The 13946-nt window shown below is 42.5% G+C and overlaps 1 protein-coding gene across 4 annotated transcripts in view; it reads right to left on the reverse strand.

The window, feature by feature from the left end:
* The window catches only part of LOC147904958 (uncharacterized), an 84897-nt gene that overhangs the window by 27699 nt on the left and 43252 nt on the right, over positions 1-13946 (reverse strand). For all 4 annotated transcript variants that reach the window (XR_015543408.1, XM_087396232.1, XM_087396227.1 and 1 more), the window contains exon 4: positions 3776-3815. Coding sequence is in view for 3 of the 4 variants with exons in the window: in XM_087396232.1 (XP_087252358.1) it covers positions 3776-3815 (40 nt within the window). In the remaining variant the exon portion in view is untranslated. The remainder of the gene's footprint in view (positions 1-3775; positions 3816-13946) is intronic.

Raw genomic sequence — 13946 nt, forward strand, 5'->3', positions numbered from 1 at the left:
AATGAATGATGATCGGTGCCCATTCTATTCGAATGTCTTGATATTGTTGTTGCCAAGTATTCAGCCTTCCAAGTATACACAATGCATTTGATCAAAAGGCACTTTTATTGGCCAGAATGGAATAATGTTGAGAAATTATATTTTCCAACATGAACAATGCCAACTCACCAAAGAGCAAGCCAATTGTTTATGCCTTTACAAATTCCCAATAGTAAACGCGAAAGTATCTCCATGAACTTTGTGCCAGGATTACCATAAAATAGCAAAGGTTATGCTGCTATCTGAGTAAGTTAGTAAGGTTTATTTGTATCAAACCAAACACTCTTCAAACATTCTTACTATGGACTGAATAATGCCTTCTTGCTCTACGACTTAATCTTAGTCTAGGGTTTATAATTTTCTACAAAACGGACACCCCATTGTATTTTAATGTGTGTTCAAATTTCTCCAACGCTATGTTTCTCCCTACTTTCACAAACTTCACAAATGGTATCCTCCCAAAGCAAAAGTGCACAAGCACGTCCACCCATGATTCCTCAGAGGGACTATGAATAGAAGCTAAGCAATCTTCTAGCTTTTTGAGCCATTGTCAATAGCTGTCAAGGTCTCAATTTCACTCTTAAATATGTAGATGGTAGTCAACTTATCTTTAAATTTATGGCCATGAATGTAATGTTGTGAGACCTTATTGTGTATCCTTGAGCTTACCTATTGAAACAAAGCTAGTAAAGTTCATGCCTTTCGTTGTTAAAAAAAACCAAGACCCTGGCTAGTTCTCCATGCAGCAAAGATAGAAATAGATAAAGTGTATGAAATGGAAGAATCTTTAGAGAGGAGAAGGGAATGCTTTAATTGAAAACTTCAACTTTCAGTGTCCACAAGCTAGAACTCACAAACACCGAATTCAAGACATACACAACAATAGAATAGTCCAAAATGTCTCAAAATATATTGCACAAAATCTGAGCCAAACATTCCTTTTAGAAAGCTTCCTCTGAGATCCCAAAACACGTAGCAAACCAATGCCCTGGATGTTGTATGGTGAGCACAAATACTGTTCCTACTTCTATCTTGTAGGCCATCTTCTCCCGGTCGTATTGATGCCCTCTGAGCCCTGGTATGTGCCATGTAGCTTTAATTATTGGCACTTAGGTCACCTAGTACGTTTAGTGTCTTATGACACCTAGTACTAGTGGTACCACTAGGACACTAGGTCCTAGGGTTCTCTTTTATAGTACTTTGTACTTTCATTATTCACAGGAGTCTCCTCCTCCGCATGAACTCATCACATCTAATCAACATGCTTCTCAATCTTTGGGTACAATCTTCTTGGTTGCCAAGGTTACTTTTTTTGTTTTTTTTCCATTGGTCCTCCTAGTATTCACCATGTTGAAGCTTGGGGTAAACATTGACCCTCACGCCAGTCTTACAAACACTTACACAGGAATTCCTAAGCTGACCTAAGGCTATGTTCTAAGTATTATCAAGCTCTTCAACTCCAAAGAAAACCAGGCTCTGATACTTGTCCAAGTCGAGCTTACGCAAAATCGCAATTTCCAATTAATACTCAATAAACTTAGAACTTCAAATAGCCATTATTTAGATGAACATCCACACATATACATTGGAGGTCACGCAGACATGGCGCACGTTGAAGGTGTCACGGACACACTGAAGGTGTCATGCTAGCACTTTAAATAATGTGGTCACGCTGAAGGTGACAGAAGTTATACTGAAGATAGCATACATGGTGAATAACCATGCGTGCAAGATTTGTAGAAGATAACCGGCACCTTGTAAAAATATCCCTCCACTAAGATCTGCCCATGTGGAATAAAAAACCTGATGCACACACAGTAGACTCTCATGCCCCCCATTCCTACATTGGTACCTACTACCATGTCTTGGTGCTCTCCTACTATGGTGGGAAAATGGACCCTATTTTCCAACACCCCCTCTCATTGTCACACTATGACCCTTCAATGACCCAAAGACATATATACTCCATCTGCTCCCTTTCAGAAGCTCTCACCAACAACTTGAGAAATGTGTCGAAATCAAGTCCCAATACCAAATTTTACGTCCATGATTGGACTAATGAGGGTATAGGCTTACCAAAACCTAGGCATGACTAAGGGCCTTAGCACATGGATGGGGCTAGCATGGGTTTAGGATGGTTATATTTTTGTCATCATTACTCCCATCCTACACCAAGTGGTCTAGGATGGATTTAGAATGGGAGTAGCCACTTTTTATCCGATCCTGGACCATCGCCTCTAGACCTTGGCAACCAGAATGGGTTCCCCTTTTTTAGGGATTCAAAAACATGGAAGGATGACATGTGTCCTTGTCCCCACAAGGTCCCCACCTCTTAAACACATGAAATGATGCCATGTGTCCTCTTCCTCCTAAACCCATCCCTAGTTCTTTTTTTGTTAGCACATGGTGGGATGGGAATAGGATAGAAATATGCATGGGACCACTCGAGACCACCTTTTCCCATTCCCATCCTATTTCTTCCCATGTGCTAAGCCCCTAACTTGGGATCTACGATTAGATCTAAGGTTAGAGTGTGGTCTAACCCAGGGTTAGGAATAACCTATGGTTGTGACCAGAATTAGCATGGAAGAGGTCTAGATCATGTGTACAGAGCTGGCCCGCTAAAGATTTGGATCTTTCCTTTACTTTTTGCAAAGAAAATTTTTGAGTTAGAAAGGTATTTTCTAAAAGTACATTTCTAGGACACCAACCCTTTTAAGAAAGTTCTAAAAGGAGGGGAAAGTATGTGGCTTGCATGCCACACCTTTTCATGCAGCCTAGCCCCCTCATGCAGCCCATGCATGGCATCACTTTTCGCACACTTTGCACCCATCCGCCATCTACTTCAGCCTCCTTTCCACGCCCACAACTGGGCCTATCTTTCACCAAATCACCCTCTCTTAGCTGCAAACGACTACTCTTTCTGCCCTCTCTTTTCTAAGCAAATCTACTGCAGGATGCAGCTCTACTTCAACTACAAGCCTACCAATCACAAGCATCTACAGCTCTCTTTTGGGACGTCGACCAATTCTCCTGCTGCCATCTCTGCAGAGAGCTCTGCGTATTGACCCCCCCATCTCCCACCTATCGTGTTCGTTGTTCGAACCACTGATAGCTGGCCCTAAAGAAAGCAAACAGCACAGTGAACTGCTGGGTGAAAATTTTAGCATTCTGTCGCTATCCTTTGGCCACAAGAAGTGGATATACAACAGCAAAGCACTACGCAATCATGTTGAGGAGCCACTAATATTTGGAGCTGATTGCATGTGCGGTCTACCGCAAACCCGCGAGTGTTTGGATAGCTGAGAAGCTGTAAAGTCTGTGCATTGTGGACTGCGATCAATCTGGTCACTACTAAAAGTTGCTACTTGCCGTAAGGTTGTGCTACAACCTGATTGCATTGAAGCCCCTACAAAAGATGGCTGTTGCCAACTATACGCAGCGTACAATAAACAAGGGGAAATATGGAACAAAGAAATCAACAAAAATGAGCAGAAAGCAGCCTTTGTTGACACCACACACACACACACACACACGTATATATACAAGTTTACAAAAGTGTGATTCCCTCCGGATCCACCATAGTGCCTCGTAGAACCAAATCTACATTCTTCTAACAGCCTCTTTTGTATTTACTGGTTTTTTCAGTTCCTCATGGATGCTGAAAGCACCGGGGTTTTTCCAAACCATTAATAAAAAAATTCTTCTCTGTAAAAAAAGAACCAAATGTACATACCTTGTTGTCAACATATGAGGCTGAACGTGGCTTGTCCATCCTGCATTGCATTCACAAGAAGAACATGATCAACACCCATAGACTATTATAAAATACCCATCCCACCTGCACACAATTAATACTATCACAATTCAAAAGAGAGACTAAGAGCGCCCTCATTTTAACTTTCCAAACTAGTTTTTCCCCCTTTTTCTCTTTTACTTTTTTTTCAAAGGTTGGGGTGGGATGGGGGCACTGTGTTTCGTTTCGATGCCCCCCCACATAAAAATATCAAAGCTTTGGAAAGGTCACTGACCCACCTGTATGAGGAGTTCAAAGCAGTGGATATGTAGGCAAGGAAGGGTAGGCAGAACTGCACCAAACAGTTGGCAGCAGATTAGGGCTGCAGTTTGCAAAGCTGTCAAGAGAGGAGATCTGGCCCCAGCAAGGTCGCATTATGGGCAGATTTCGGACTCTATCAGGTTGGCAGATCTGGCAGTCAACCAGTTTGCAAGTCATCTCAAATACCAGATCAGGTTGGCCTGGTCTGGTCGGCAGAAACTAGGCCAGCAGACCCAGTGTGCTGAGACAGACCCAGGTAGTGAACTGGTCGGCCAGTTCTACAGCAGGATTGTCCTATATACTTAAGGCTCCTACCACACTTTCTGCATCCCACTGCAGCCCGCCCTTGAAGGCACACAGGAGCAGATATTTGGAGACTTCCTTTGCATACATACCTCAGTTTTCATCAGTCCTTCCAGACTATTTTTTGCCCAGCACTCTGCTGGATTGCTTCATCCTGAAGCAGTTATGCCCATTGCCACTCTTATGGTGACTATAAACTAAGTATCTTTTGAAGTACCTCTGCTGCTCTATCCCTCTGTTTTGTTTAAAGTTTGCAGGCTCAGATTTACTGCGTTATCTGCTTGTACATGTGCATCCTTCAGCCCTTGAAATACTAGCATGGTATCTTAGCCCCATCAGCAACTCTTGTGAAATGCCTCAGCCCTAAAGGAAGGAGCCTGTCACAAGAAAGAGGAGACCCCATTTTCATGAGCACATCTCAGTTTCAAGTCTCACTCCCCCTCCTAAACATTCTTAAATGGGGTCTTTTTGCAGGAGCCTGCTTTGAATGCAGGGAATTCGGTCACATGGCTTCGCAATGCCCTTTGGCTCTACATAAGATCCCTCCTCATGCTATGCCTGCCTCTATGCAAACTAAGGATGCCTTGGGCCTTGTGGGATTAAACACAAAACAAATAAGCATGTTCATCTTGCTCAGGATTAAGGCAAGGGTAAGGTTGCCCCTACCTCAAAATTGCAATTCCCAAATGCCCCCTGTAGCTCAAGCAAAAGCAAGGGACAAATCCTCGAATGAAGGTTGGCAAACCCCGAGGAAAATTGTCTCGGCTAGGAGGCAACTAGTACTTGGACGGGTGCTTCTTCAAATGGACACACTCCGGCTGTAAATTCAGGCATAAGTATTACTTGGGCGGCAGTCACTGCGAGCCACACTCTCTTCCCAGAAGATGAAGCTGCTCTATTATTTCCTGGCCCTCAAATAAGGTAGATATGCAATCTTAATCTCTCTCTTGGGTGTTACACTTTTGTATACTTGTACAACTGTAAATATGTTGTAGTGCTTGACATATAATGTGCAAGGGTTGTGCCACTCCTCAGGCCTTCAAGCCTTCAGAGCAGCAGAGTCAGGCCTCCCCGTAGCAAACCAGCACGGTAGCCTTAGCCTCTTCAGGGATCTAGTGAGGATTCACCTCCTCTCGGTAGTCTAGTCTTCCAGTTTTGTAGTGAGGGTTTCAGCCCCTTCATACAGTTGTATTCAACCCTTTGGGCATTCATTATTCAATTGTATCTATTTCCTCTTCGGAGGTTCACTATATTCTCTTCCTCTGATTCTCTCACTCACATCCACAACTCACTTTGTGTATTGAGTGCATCATCTTGCAGTTGTAGTTAGTATTGAGCAGGAGAGAGAGTGAAGATAGTCTATCTCCCACTACAAGGCTACACACTTCCTTCGATGCAATGAGCATAGAAAAGTTTAGAATTGGGAAACCAAGGCAAGGCAAGGTGCCTTCACAGGTAAGGGCTGCTCCTTGAAGGATTTTTTCAAAAATCACCATTATAAGAGGCGATCTGCCAATATGCTGGGTTAAAAATTTGGATGGTACTTGGATTTCAGAGCACAACTTGCTGAGGCTTGTGTTTCTCATTTTGCTCGACATTTTGGGCAGGCTGATTCTCCATCACAAGATGTGATTTCAGCCGGAAAAGGAACTCCTTCATTATGTCGGTCCAATTCTATCTCCAAAACAGGCTATCCAGCTTGAACTTCCCTTCACGAAGAAAGAGTTGAAAGATGCCATTCGTAATTGTGGCAAATGGAAGAGTTCCGGTTGGGTGTTGGAAAGGTCACCTCTCCATCTATAAGCCCCAATATGAGGAGAGCATGGGGGGGTGGACCTAGGTCTTTAGAGACTAACACATGGACAGGGTTATGTCTGCAATGTGGGCAGGAATCAAAGAGTGAAGGAAAGTGAGGTACCTAGAGGAGCCATGGTGGCTGCAACAAATGGAGCTCATGGATGGAAAGTTGGCTATGGATGTTCAGCCTGGATCTGGCCTGGCAGAGGCAGATTTGGAGCATCACCAGATGGCAGGATTAACCAGGAGCATAGGCGCCAACGTCGCGATCTGTTTGACGGGGTCTGTGGGCAGGTACACAACCTGCAACAGGGCCTAGAAATGGCGCAAGTTGGCAGGACAAACCAGCAGACAAGTCACCTGATTAGTGGGCTGGTTGGGCTGGGAATGGACAGCCAACCAGGCCTATTTAAAGGCTGGGTACTAGGCCAGGCCATGCATGAAAGTGCCCTAGTAATGTGAGGCCCTCACGGGCATTTATGGAGCAGATCAGGTCAGGGCCTGGTCGGCCTGCTTGGGTCGGCCAGAAGCAGCCTGACTGGCCGGCTATTTTGACCAGGCCTTGGGTCCTATAACGGAGCACTTGAGCCTCACAACATTACTCAGCAGTGCAGCTTCCAGCAGAGCAGAAAGGAGCAGCAAAGCACCATCCTTGGGGGCCTACATCCAGAAGCTGAAGGAGTACTAGTGTTGCTGCAGATTTAGCTCAAGTGTCAGGCTGAGACTTGGCTGTCTTCTAGGGCAGCAAGGAGCTGAGGTCAAAGGATGGAGAGTCTACATACGCTCAAGGTGGAGGCACGCGGGCTCAAGTCTAGAGATATCCGGGAGATAGTAGAAGTCCATTGTGGTAAGATCAAAGGACCACACTCTTTTGTATTGTGTCCATAGCTTTGGACGGAAATATATATCTCTCTTTGTATTTAGTCCATAGCTTTGGACAGAATATATATATTCTTTTGGTAGCTTCTATATCTGGCTGTATATCTGGCTGGTTCATTGTCTATTGATGAGTCTGCACATCTATTTGATATACCTTTGTAAGACTTGAATAAGTCCAATCATACAAATTTAGAATTTTTGTTGTTCTAAAGATCAAAAATCTACAAAGAAAATAAAAGAGAAAATGAAAGAGAAGAAAAAAGACGTAAACAAAAACTTTTATGAAAAGCAAAAGGAAGACATACTTAGCAAGCAAAGCAACACTTATGTCGTCATCAGTGCCCAAGCATAAGCAGCTATACTGGGTTTCTAAAGACCCGCGGAGTCTCTTGGGCAAACCCAGTACTTATGCACATCTATTTGATGCACGTAAGTTTAAGAAGTTTGTGATTCCACTCCACTGTGTGAGCTCCTGAGCTATTCTATCAGTCTTCCGCTGTGCACACCCTCTGTTGGTCCATTTCTAACAGTGGGATGGTCTTACGTTGGAATTTTATCTACAATATTGGGATGCCGTTTCACCTGCAATGCTATATATGGTTAATCTTGCATGGGACACACAACAGATGCCAGTCCGTTGGAAAAAAGGATTGGTGAAATTATTCTCCAAAAAGAACTTATGTGAGTTCTGTACAGCTTGGAGACCCGTTACAATTAGCCTGTCATCTAAAAGCTGGTTGCTGAGATGATCGTGGATTGTTTCTTGGGAAGAGAGAGATCACAATCTAGGACATGGGTGCAAAATAGGAAGCAGGCTGAATCAAAGCTAATCCCTGCTTTTTTTGCCATGAGAGTTCATGAGGAAAAAGAAACAATTTTTATAGCTTTTCGGGAAAAGCATTCTAAAAGCTGTGCTTTCCAAAAGCAGTTGGCTTTTGGAAGAAAAGCAATGTTTTTTTAATGAAAAAGCAGTAGCTTTTTCATTAAATCTTTTGAAAAAAAACAGGGGCTTGTGGGGAAAAGCAATGGCTTTTGAGAAAAGCTGTGCTTTCTAAAAGCAGCTAGCTTTTTTAGGAAAGCACAGCTTTCCAAAAGCACAAGATTTAGGGCCAGCCCCGTGGCTATAAATCCCGCACCTCTCCCTTGGCCATCACTTCTACATCAGTGTATGCTCTTAGCACAGCATCTCCATCCACAAGAGACTCTCCTACAACTATTGTGATTCAGAGAAGGTGCATCCTAGGTGGATTTCAACAGATTTCCAGCCTTTGCCTTCATTGTTTCATATCTAGGTGAGCCAGATTTGCTGTTCTAGACATCCTTCTCTTGCTATACACTTGCAATTTGCAGTTTTCCCTCTTATGGCAGCTTGAAAGTCCAATTTCAAATTTCGCCTACCAAGTTCCAAGATCCTGACTTGCGCCACAACAGTTTGCCTTGCATTTCGGACAACTTTCTAGCCTCGAAATCAAATTTCGCTGCTCCAAAACAGCCAAACTCAGATTTCTCTCTACCTGAACTCTTCAAGGTTAGACGATTTGCAAGATAATCCGATGACTGATCAGAATCACTCATCCCAAGGTGAAATTCAGGGTGTGGATCATGGTATGGACCTGTCTAGAGGTGATGATCAAGGTTTATACAATGATCTAATCACAAAGGACGCTCTCAAGGACTTCTTGACCACTTTGGACGTGAGATTTGATGCAGTCACCTTGAATCATTCACAGCTGGTTCAACAGATCAACACTTATACTATTCCATCACGTTCATGACGAATACCATCCAAGCTCTTACTTAAGTAGATGCTATGGCTCCTATTATGGGCCCAAATCATTCACAACTGGTTTAACATATCAATGCATACAATGTTCCATCACGTTCATGACGAAGACCATCCAAGCTCTTACTTGTGAAGATGCTATATGGCTTCTGCTATGGGCCCAAACATCACTCCGGATCCGTATTCCAGAGAATAGAAGGCTAGCACCAAGGAGGTGGTGGGTACTTGGCTACATAAGTGGCAGGTAAACTTCCAATTTCACCCCTATGTTGATGACAAAAGAATTCAGCTTGCAGTAGGATATTTGTCAGGCAAAGCACTCCTTTGGTGGAAGGCACTACGGCCAAAACTTACCACACGGGCTCAATCTGAAGATACCTTCAAGAAAGAATTCCTCAAGGAGGAAGAAGATTAAGAAATTGTGGGCAAGTTTAAAGCCCTCGACATGGCCAAGAAGAATCTCAGTTTTAAGAATTATCTACAGAAATTCAAAGACTTTAGACACGTGGGACAAAGATGAATCCCACCGCTTTGTTGAGATTCTTTATATTCATCCCTCCAAGGTCTCTCCAATGCAACTGTGAAATATATTGTACCAACTTCATATGATGTGCTACAATATGTCCTAATTCTTTCTTCATTGTTGTTTTTGTTAAAGACAAGAATGATGTAAGTGTGTTTCAACACCAAGAAATAAAGAAGTTATTTGATGTACTTCCAGCTAAACTATCACAAGGTTTACCTCTAGAAAGGACAATAGATCATCGCATAGACTTAGTCCCTAGCACTCAGCCTATAAGTATTCCACCTGAGCCAGTTAGAGGAGGATGAGTTGGCGAGGCAACTTCAGAACTACCTGAAGATGGGTTACATACGCCCAAGTAGATCACCCTAGGGTGCTCCTATCTTTTTAAGAAATAAAAAAAGATAATACGTGGAGAATGTGTGTGCTGATTATAAACAATTGAATAAAGTGACAATGAAGAAAAAGTATTCTCTCGCAACCTTCCAACAAATGATGAACAACTTATTCTGAGATTATTTGAGCAAGTTTATTAAGGAAATCAATACGTGATTATTCTAAAACCACAATTTCCTTAACCAACATATTAAAAGATCGTGGACGTCAGTCCAATCAACCTATCACTTGGAATTGAGCAAGGCTTTTGACACGATGAAAGTTTCTGTCTCAAGGAAGCACACGTTCTAGCATTGCCCGATCCTACCCGACCTTATGTTTTGGATACCAATGCGAGTGATTATGCAGTTGGAGCCTCATTATTCCAAGATGGTAGACCAGTTGCTTTTGAAAATAAAAAGTTAGATGACACTCTATTGTGTTGGTCGACACTAGAAAAGGAACTTTATGTTGTGATGTATGCTCTTAAAGTTGGAGAAACTATCTGTATAAATTTTCAAATTGACAACAGAGCCCGGGAAGCCATATGCAACACATCAAGGCCAGTCCCCATAGTTGTCTGCACGTGACCAAGGCTGACCTCCTACGGAGCGTAGGTTTATTACAGTCGTTGCAAACTCTTAGCAATAAATGGGAAAGCATTTACATGGATCTTATCACGGGTTTGCCAAGAACACACAAGGTTCATGATGCCATATGGGTTACAGTACATCGTTTAACAAAGATGGCTAGATTTTTACCTACTAGCTCAGCTGTTCCAACAAATCGATTGGCTCAGCAGTTTGTTGACAAGTTATTTTGCTTGTATGGTTTGCCTACCGACATAGTCAATGATAGAGATTCCAAGTGTATGAGTGATTTCTGGACACTTATCTTTGACAAGTGAGATACCACTCTTAGTTTTGAGTTCCTCTAAACATACACAAACTGATGGCCAGACAGAAGTGGTAAACCAAGCTTTGAAAGATATGCTTCATGCATATGTTTCCAAGAGGCAGCCTTCATGGGAAAAATATATTATATACCTTTGTAAGACTAGAATATGTCCAATCATACAAATTTAGATTTTTTGTTGTTCTAAAGTCCAAAAATCTACACAGAAAATAAAAAGAGAAAACGAAAGAGAAGAAAAAAGAGGAAACAAAAACTTTCTGAAAAATGAAAGGAAGACATACTTAGCAAGCAAAGAAACACTTATGTCGTCATTAGTGCCCAAGCATAAGCAGCTATACTGGGTTTCTAAAACCCGTGGAGTCTCTTGGGCAAACCCGGTGCTTACTAAAATACGTCAAATAAACAAAAGAGAAGAAAAAGAAGAAAGGAAGAAGGTGACTAAGCAAATCAAGAAACAAAATCTTCCAAAAAAAAGGAATAAACTCTCTCTCTCTCTCTCTCTCTCTCTCTCTCTCTCTCTCTCTCTCTTAAAACATAAAAAAATAAAAGAACCCCTTACACTTATGTACCGCTTCCTACAAAAATGCAAAACTACAGTCCTAACTTAGAAAGCACATGAATACTCAATCACACTCTATTTTGAAACTAAAAGAAAAACGGGCTATTCAGCTCCCCTGCTTTTTGTTTTCAGTTTATGTTCAATCATTCTAAACATGCCTAAGGCCAATACACCATAGATAAAAGACTTCATATCTAAGATTGTGCGTACTTTTTTCATTATTTTTCTTGGATTATACCTCTTGTGTATTAGTAAAGTGATCAAATCACTACATTGAGTGATGAAAGACTCCTTAGTTGTACAAAGGCGGGGAAATCTATGTACTTGGGAAGAAATGACTCCATATTTTGCGAAATCAGAAATGTTTTGAGTCAATGTGAGGCATTTTTATAATGTGTAAACAACTACATTCAGGTTGTTCACGTTTATAATATATATCAACCTCTAATCCTATGGAAGATTGAAAAAGTCTAAGATCTAAGAGAGCACAAGAATCCCCTCTTGAAGTACCTTCATGGGGAAAATATTTACCAATGATTAATAATAGTGCAAAGCATTCAAGTACAGGTTTTAGTCCTTTTATGCTTATGTACGAATTTCAACCTAAGTCGTGGATTCAAGGGAATCAAGGACGATGGTGCAAGATCATTTTTGCAAGATATGCAAGAGATGTTGCTTGCAAAGGAGTCTATTAGAAGTGCCCAAGATCGGGACAAATTTAATTATAATTGACATCGTTCCCTATGAGAGTTTTCTCAAGGAACGATGGTATTTTTACGAGTTCCAAAGGAATCTAACAGTCTTTGTTAAGGAACGATAGTATTTTTATGAGTTCCAAAGGAATCTAAGAGCCCCAGTACTGATAGGGTTAAAAAATTATCCTCTAGATACTTTGGATTAGAAGGAGAATTGGACAAGTTGCATATGAACTAGAATTGCCTCCTAATGTAAGAGTTCATCTAGTTTTCCATGTCAGGAGACTAAAGAAATACTAGGTGCTGAGGATAAATTGGTAACTCGTCAAGAACTTATAGGAGCCTTGTACCACATGAACCTGAAAATTTTCTTGGATTTTGTGAATGTCAAGTCAAAAATAGGACAATCATAGAATACATGATTAAGTGAAAGGATCATGTTGAGGAGAATTCTTAATTCAATAACCTTCAAAGAGAGTTTTCGTACTTTCTTATGAACACACAAGTGAGTTCTTAGAGGAGGGGGAGCATGTCATGTGCATGGACCATATATGACGTGTGCTTTAGACACATAAGATTACCTAGGAAGCCTTGGGAGGCCTAGGACTAGGCAGGCGATTCTCGGATTGAGTTGCAAGGGCAGAGATTGTTTAGGGTTCAAATTAGAGTTTCTACTTTTTTTGGCGTACTAGGCTCGAGCCTATATAAGCAGCCCGGGGTTCACTTTTCAACTAGTTCTTCCTTGCCGGTCTGGATCCTGGATTGGGTCGTGGATGCCACCTACTTCCTAGCGTAGCCCAAGACTCAGCAACAATTCCAAGGCCCTTGGGCACTGTAGGAAAACGTGGCCAATGCCACCAATGCCACGTGTCACCACCATAAGCGCCGGGTGCGGGGGGTCCCACTGCTGACCAATGTAATTTAATAAGCTAGTTAGGGGCACTTTTCCCTCTTTAAGAGGTTTTTCCCCCTAACCGCAGTTAGTCCACTAACTATGGTTAGTGACTACTAAGGTTTTGTCACTAGGACAAAACCTTATCTCTCACTCTTTCAGTTGTACTCTCACACTCTTCATTGCAACTAAGCTTTCAAGCTTTCAGCTCTCAGCTCACTCTCTTGCTCTCTCTCTCCCCCAAATCTTACAGGCACCACCTAGTGGTATGGGAGTTAGGACGCCACGTTGGTTGGGAATTGATTGGGATACATGTCAACAACTCAGCTCGTGGCTTGGAGTGGACGTTCCACTTTCTCGAGTCCTTTCTTGAAGATATCATGGTTGGGTGATGAGCTAGCTTGCACCCTTATATGTTGTTTTTATGGTTGTTTCTTTGTGTGTGTTTTGCAGGACTGGGATTTTGGATATCTCTAGGGTCGTGTCACTGGTGAATTCACAGGGAAAGGAGTAGACTCAGGAATGCAAAATGCAAAAATGCAAAATGGCAGTACTAAGTCCTGAGTACAACATAGTCATGTCGATCGTCGACTATATATCAATCTCAGCATCGTCATCAATATCATCATCATCAGCAGCAACAGCAAGATATTAGGATGGATGAGGCAGTGGAGACATGAAGTCGGCAATAGAGTGCTGTCGGCCACTCAAAGGTGCGGTCCTAGCATGTCTCCTGGTCATAGCTCTACGTTTGACAAGGGCTACTGTGACCCCGTCGGTCGGGCTCCGACTCTAAACAAGGAGGGGATGTCCCCAAGTGTGATCTATGTGTTGACCCTCTGTCTGAGCTGTCAGGTCACAGGCTCCGAATCACGATCATGTCGAGGCCTCATCTCGTGGGAGTCCATGTGATCTAGCTGAAAGAACTCCATGATAGAGCTCTAAGAGGGATCAGCCGAGGAAGAAGTCTGCTCCTGTCTCCGTGCTCGGAGTATCCTCTCACAATGTCTAAGTGCCTCATGAATGAAACCTGCCAAACACCGCTAGTCCGGGTAGGAGAGGAAACAAGCCAAAATCACATAACTATCCCTGAAGAGGCAGTGGAAACACCCTCGGATCTCATAGTACA

The sequence above is a fragment of the Dipteris shenzhenensis genome, chromosome 2, assembly GCF_047967505.1.
Source record: "Dipteris shenzhenensis isolate YYH24624 ecotype China chromosome 2, Dip_SZ_1.0, whole genome shotgun sequence".
Taxonomy (NCBI): domain Eukaryota; kingdom Viridiplantae; phylum Streptophyta; class Polypodiopsida; order Gleicheniales; family Dipteridaceae; genus Dipteris; species Dipteris shenzhenensis.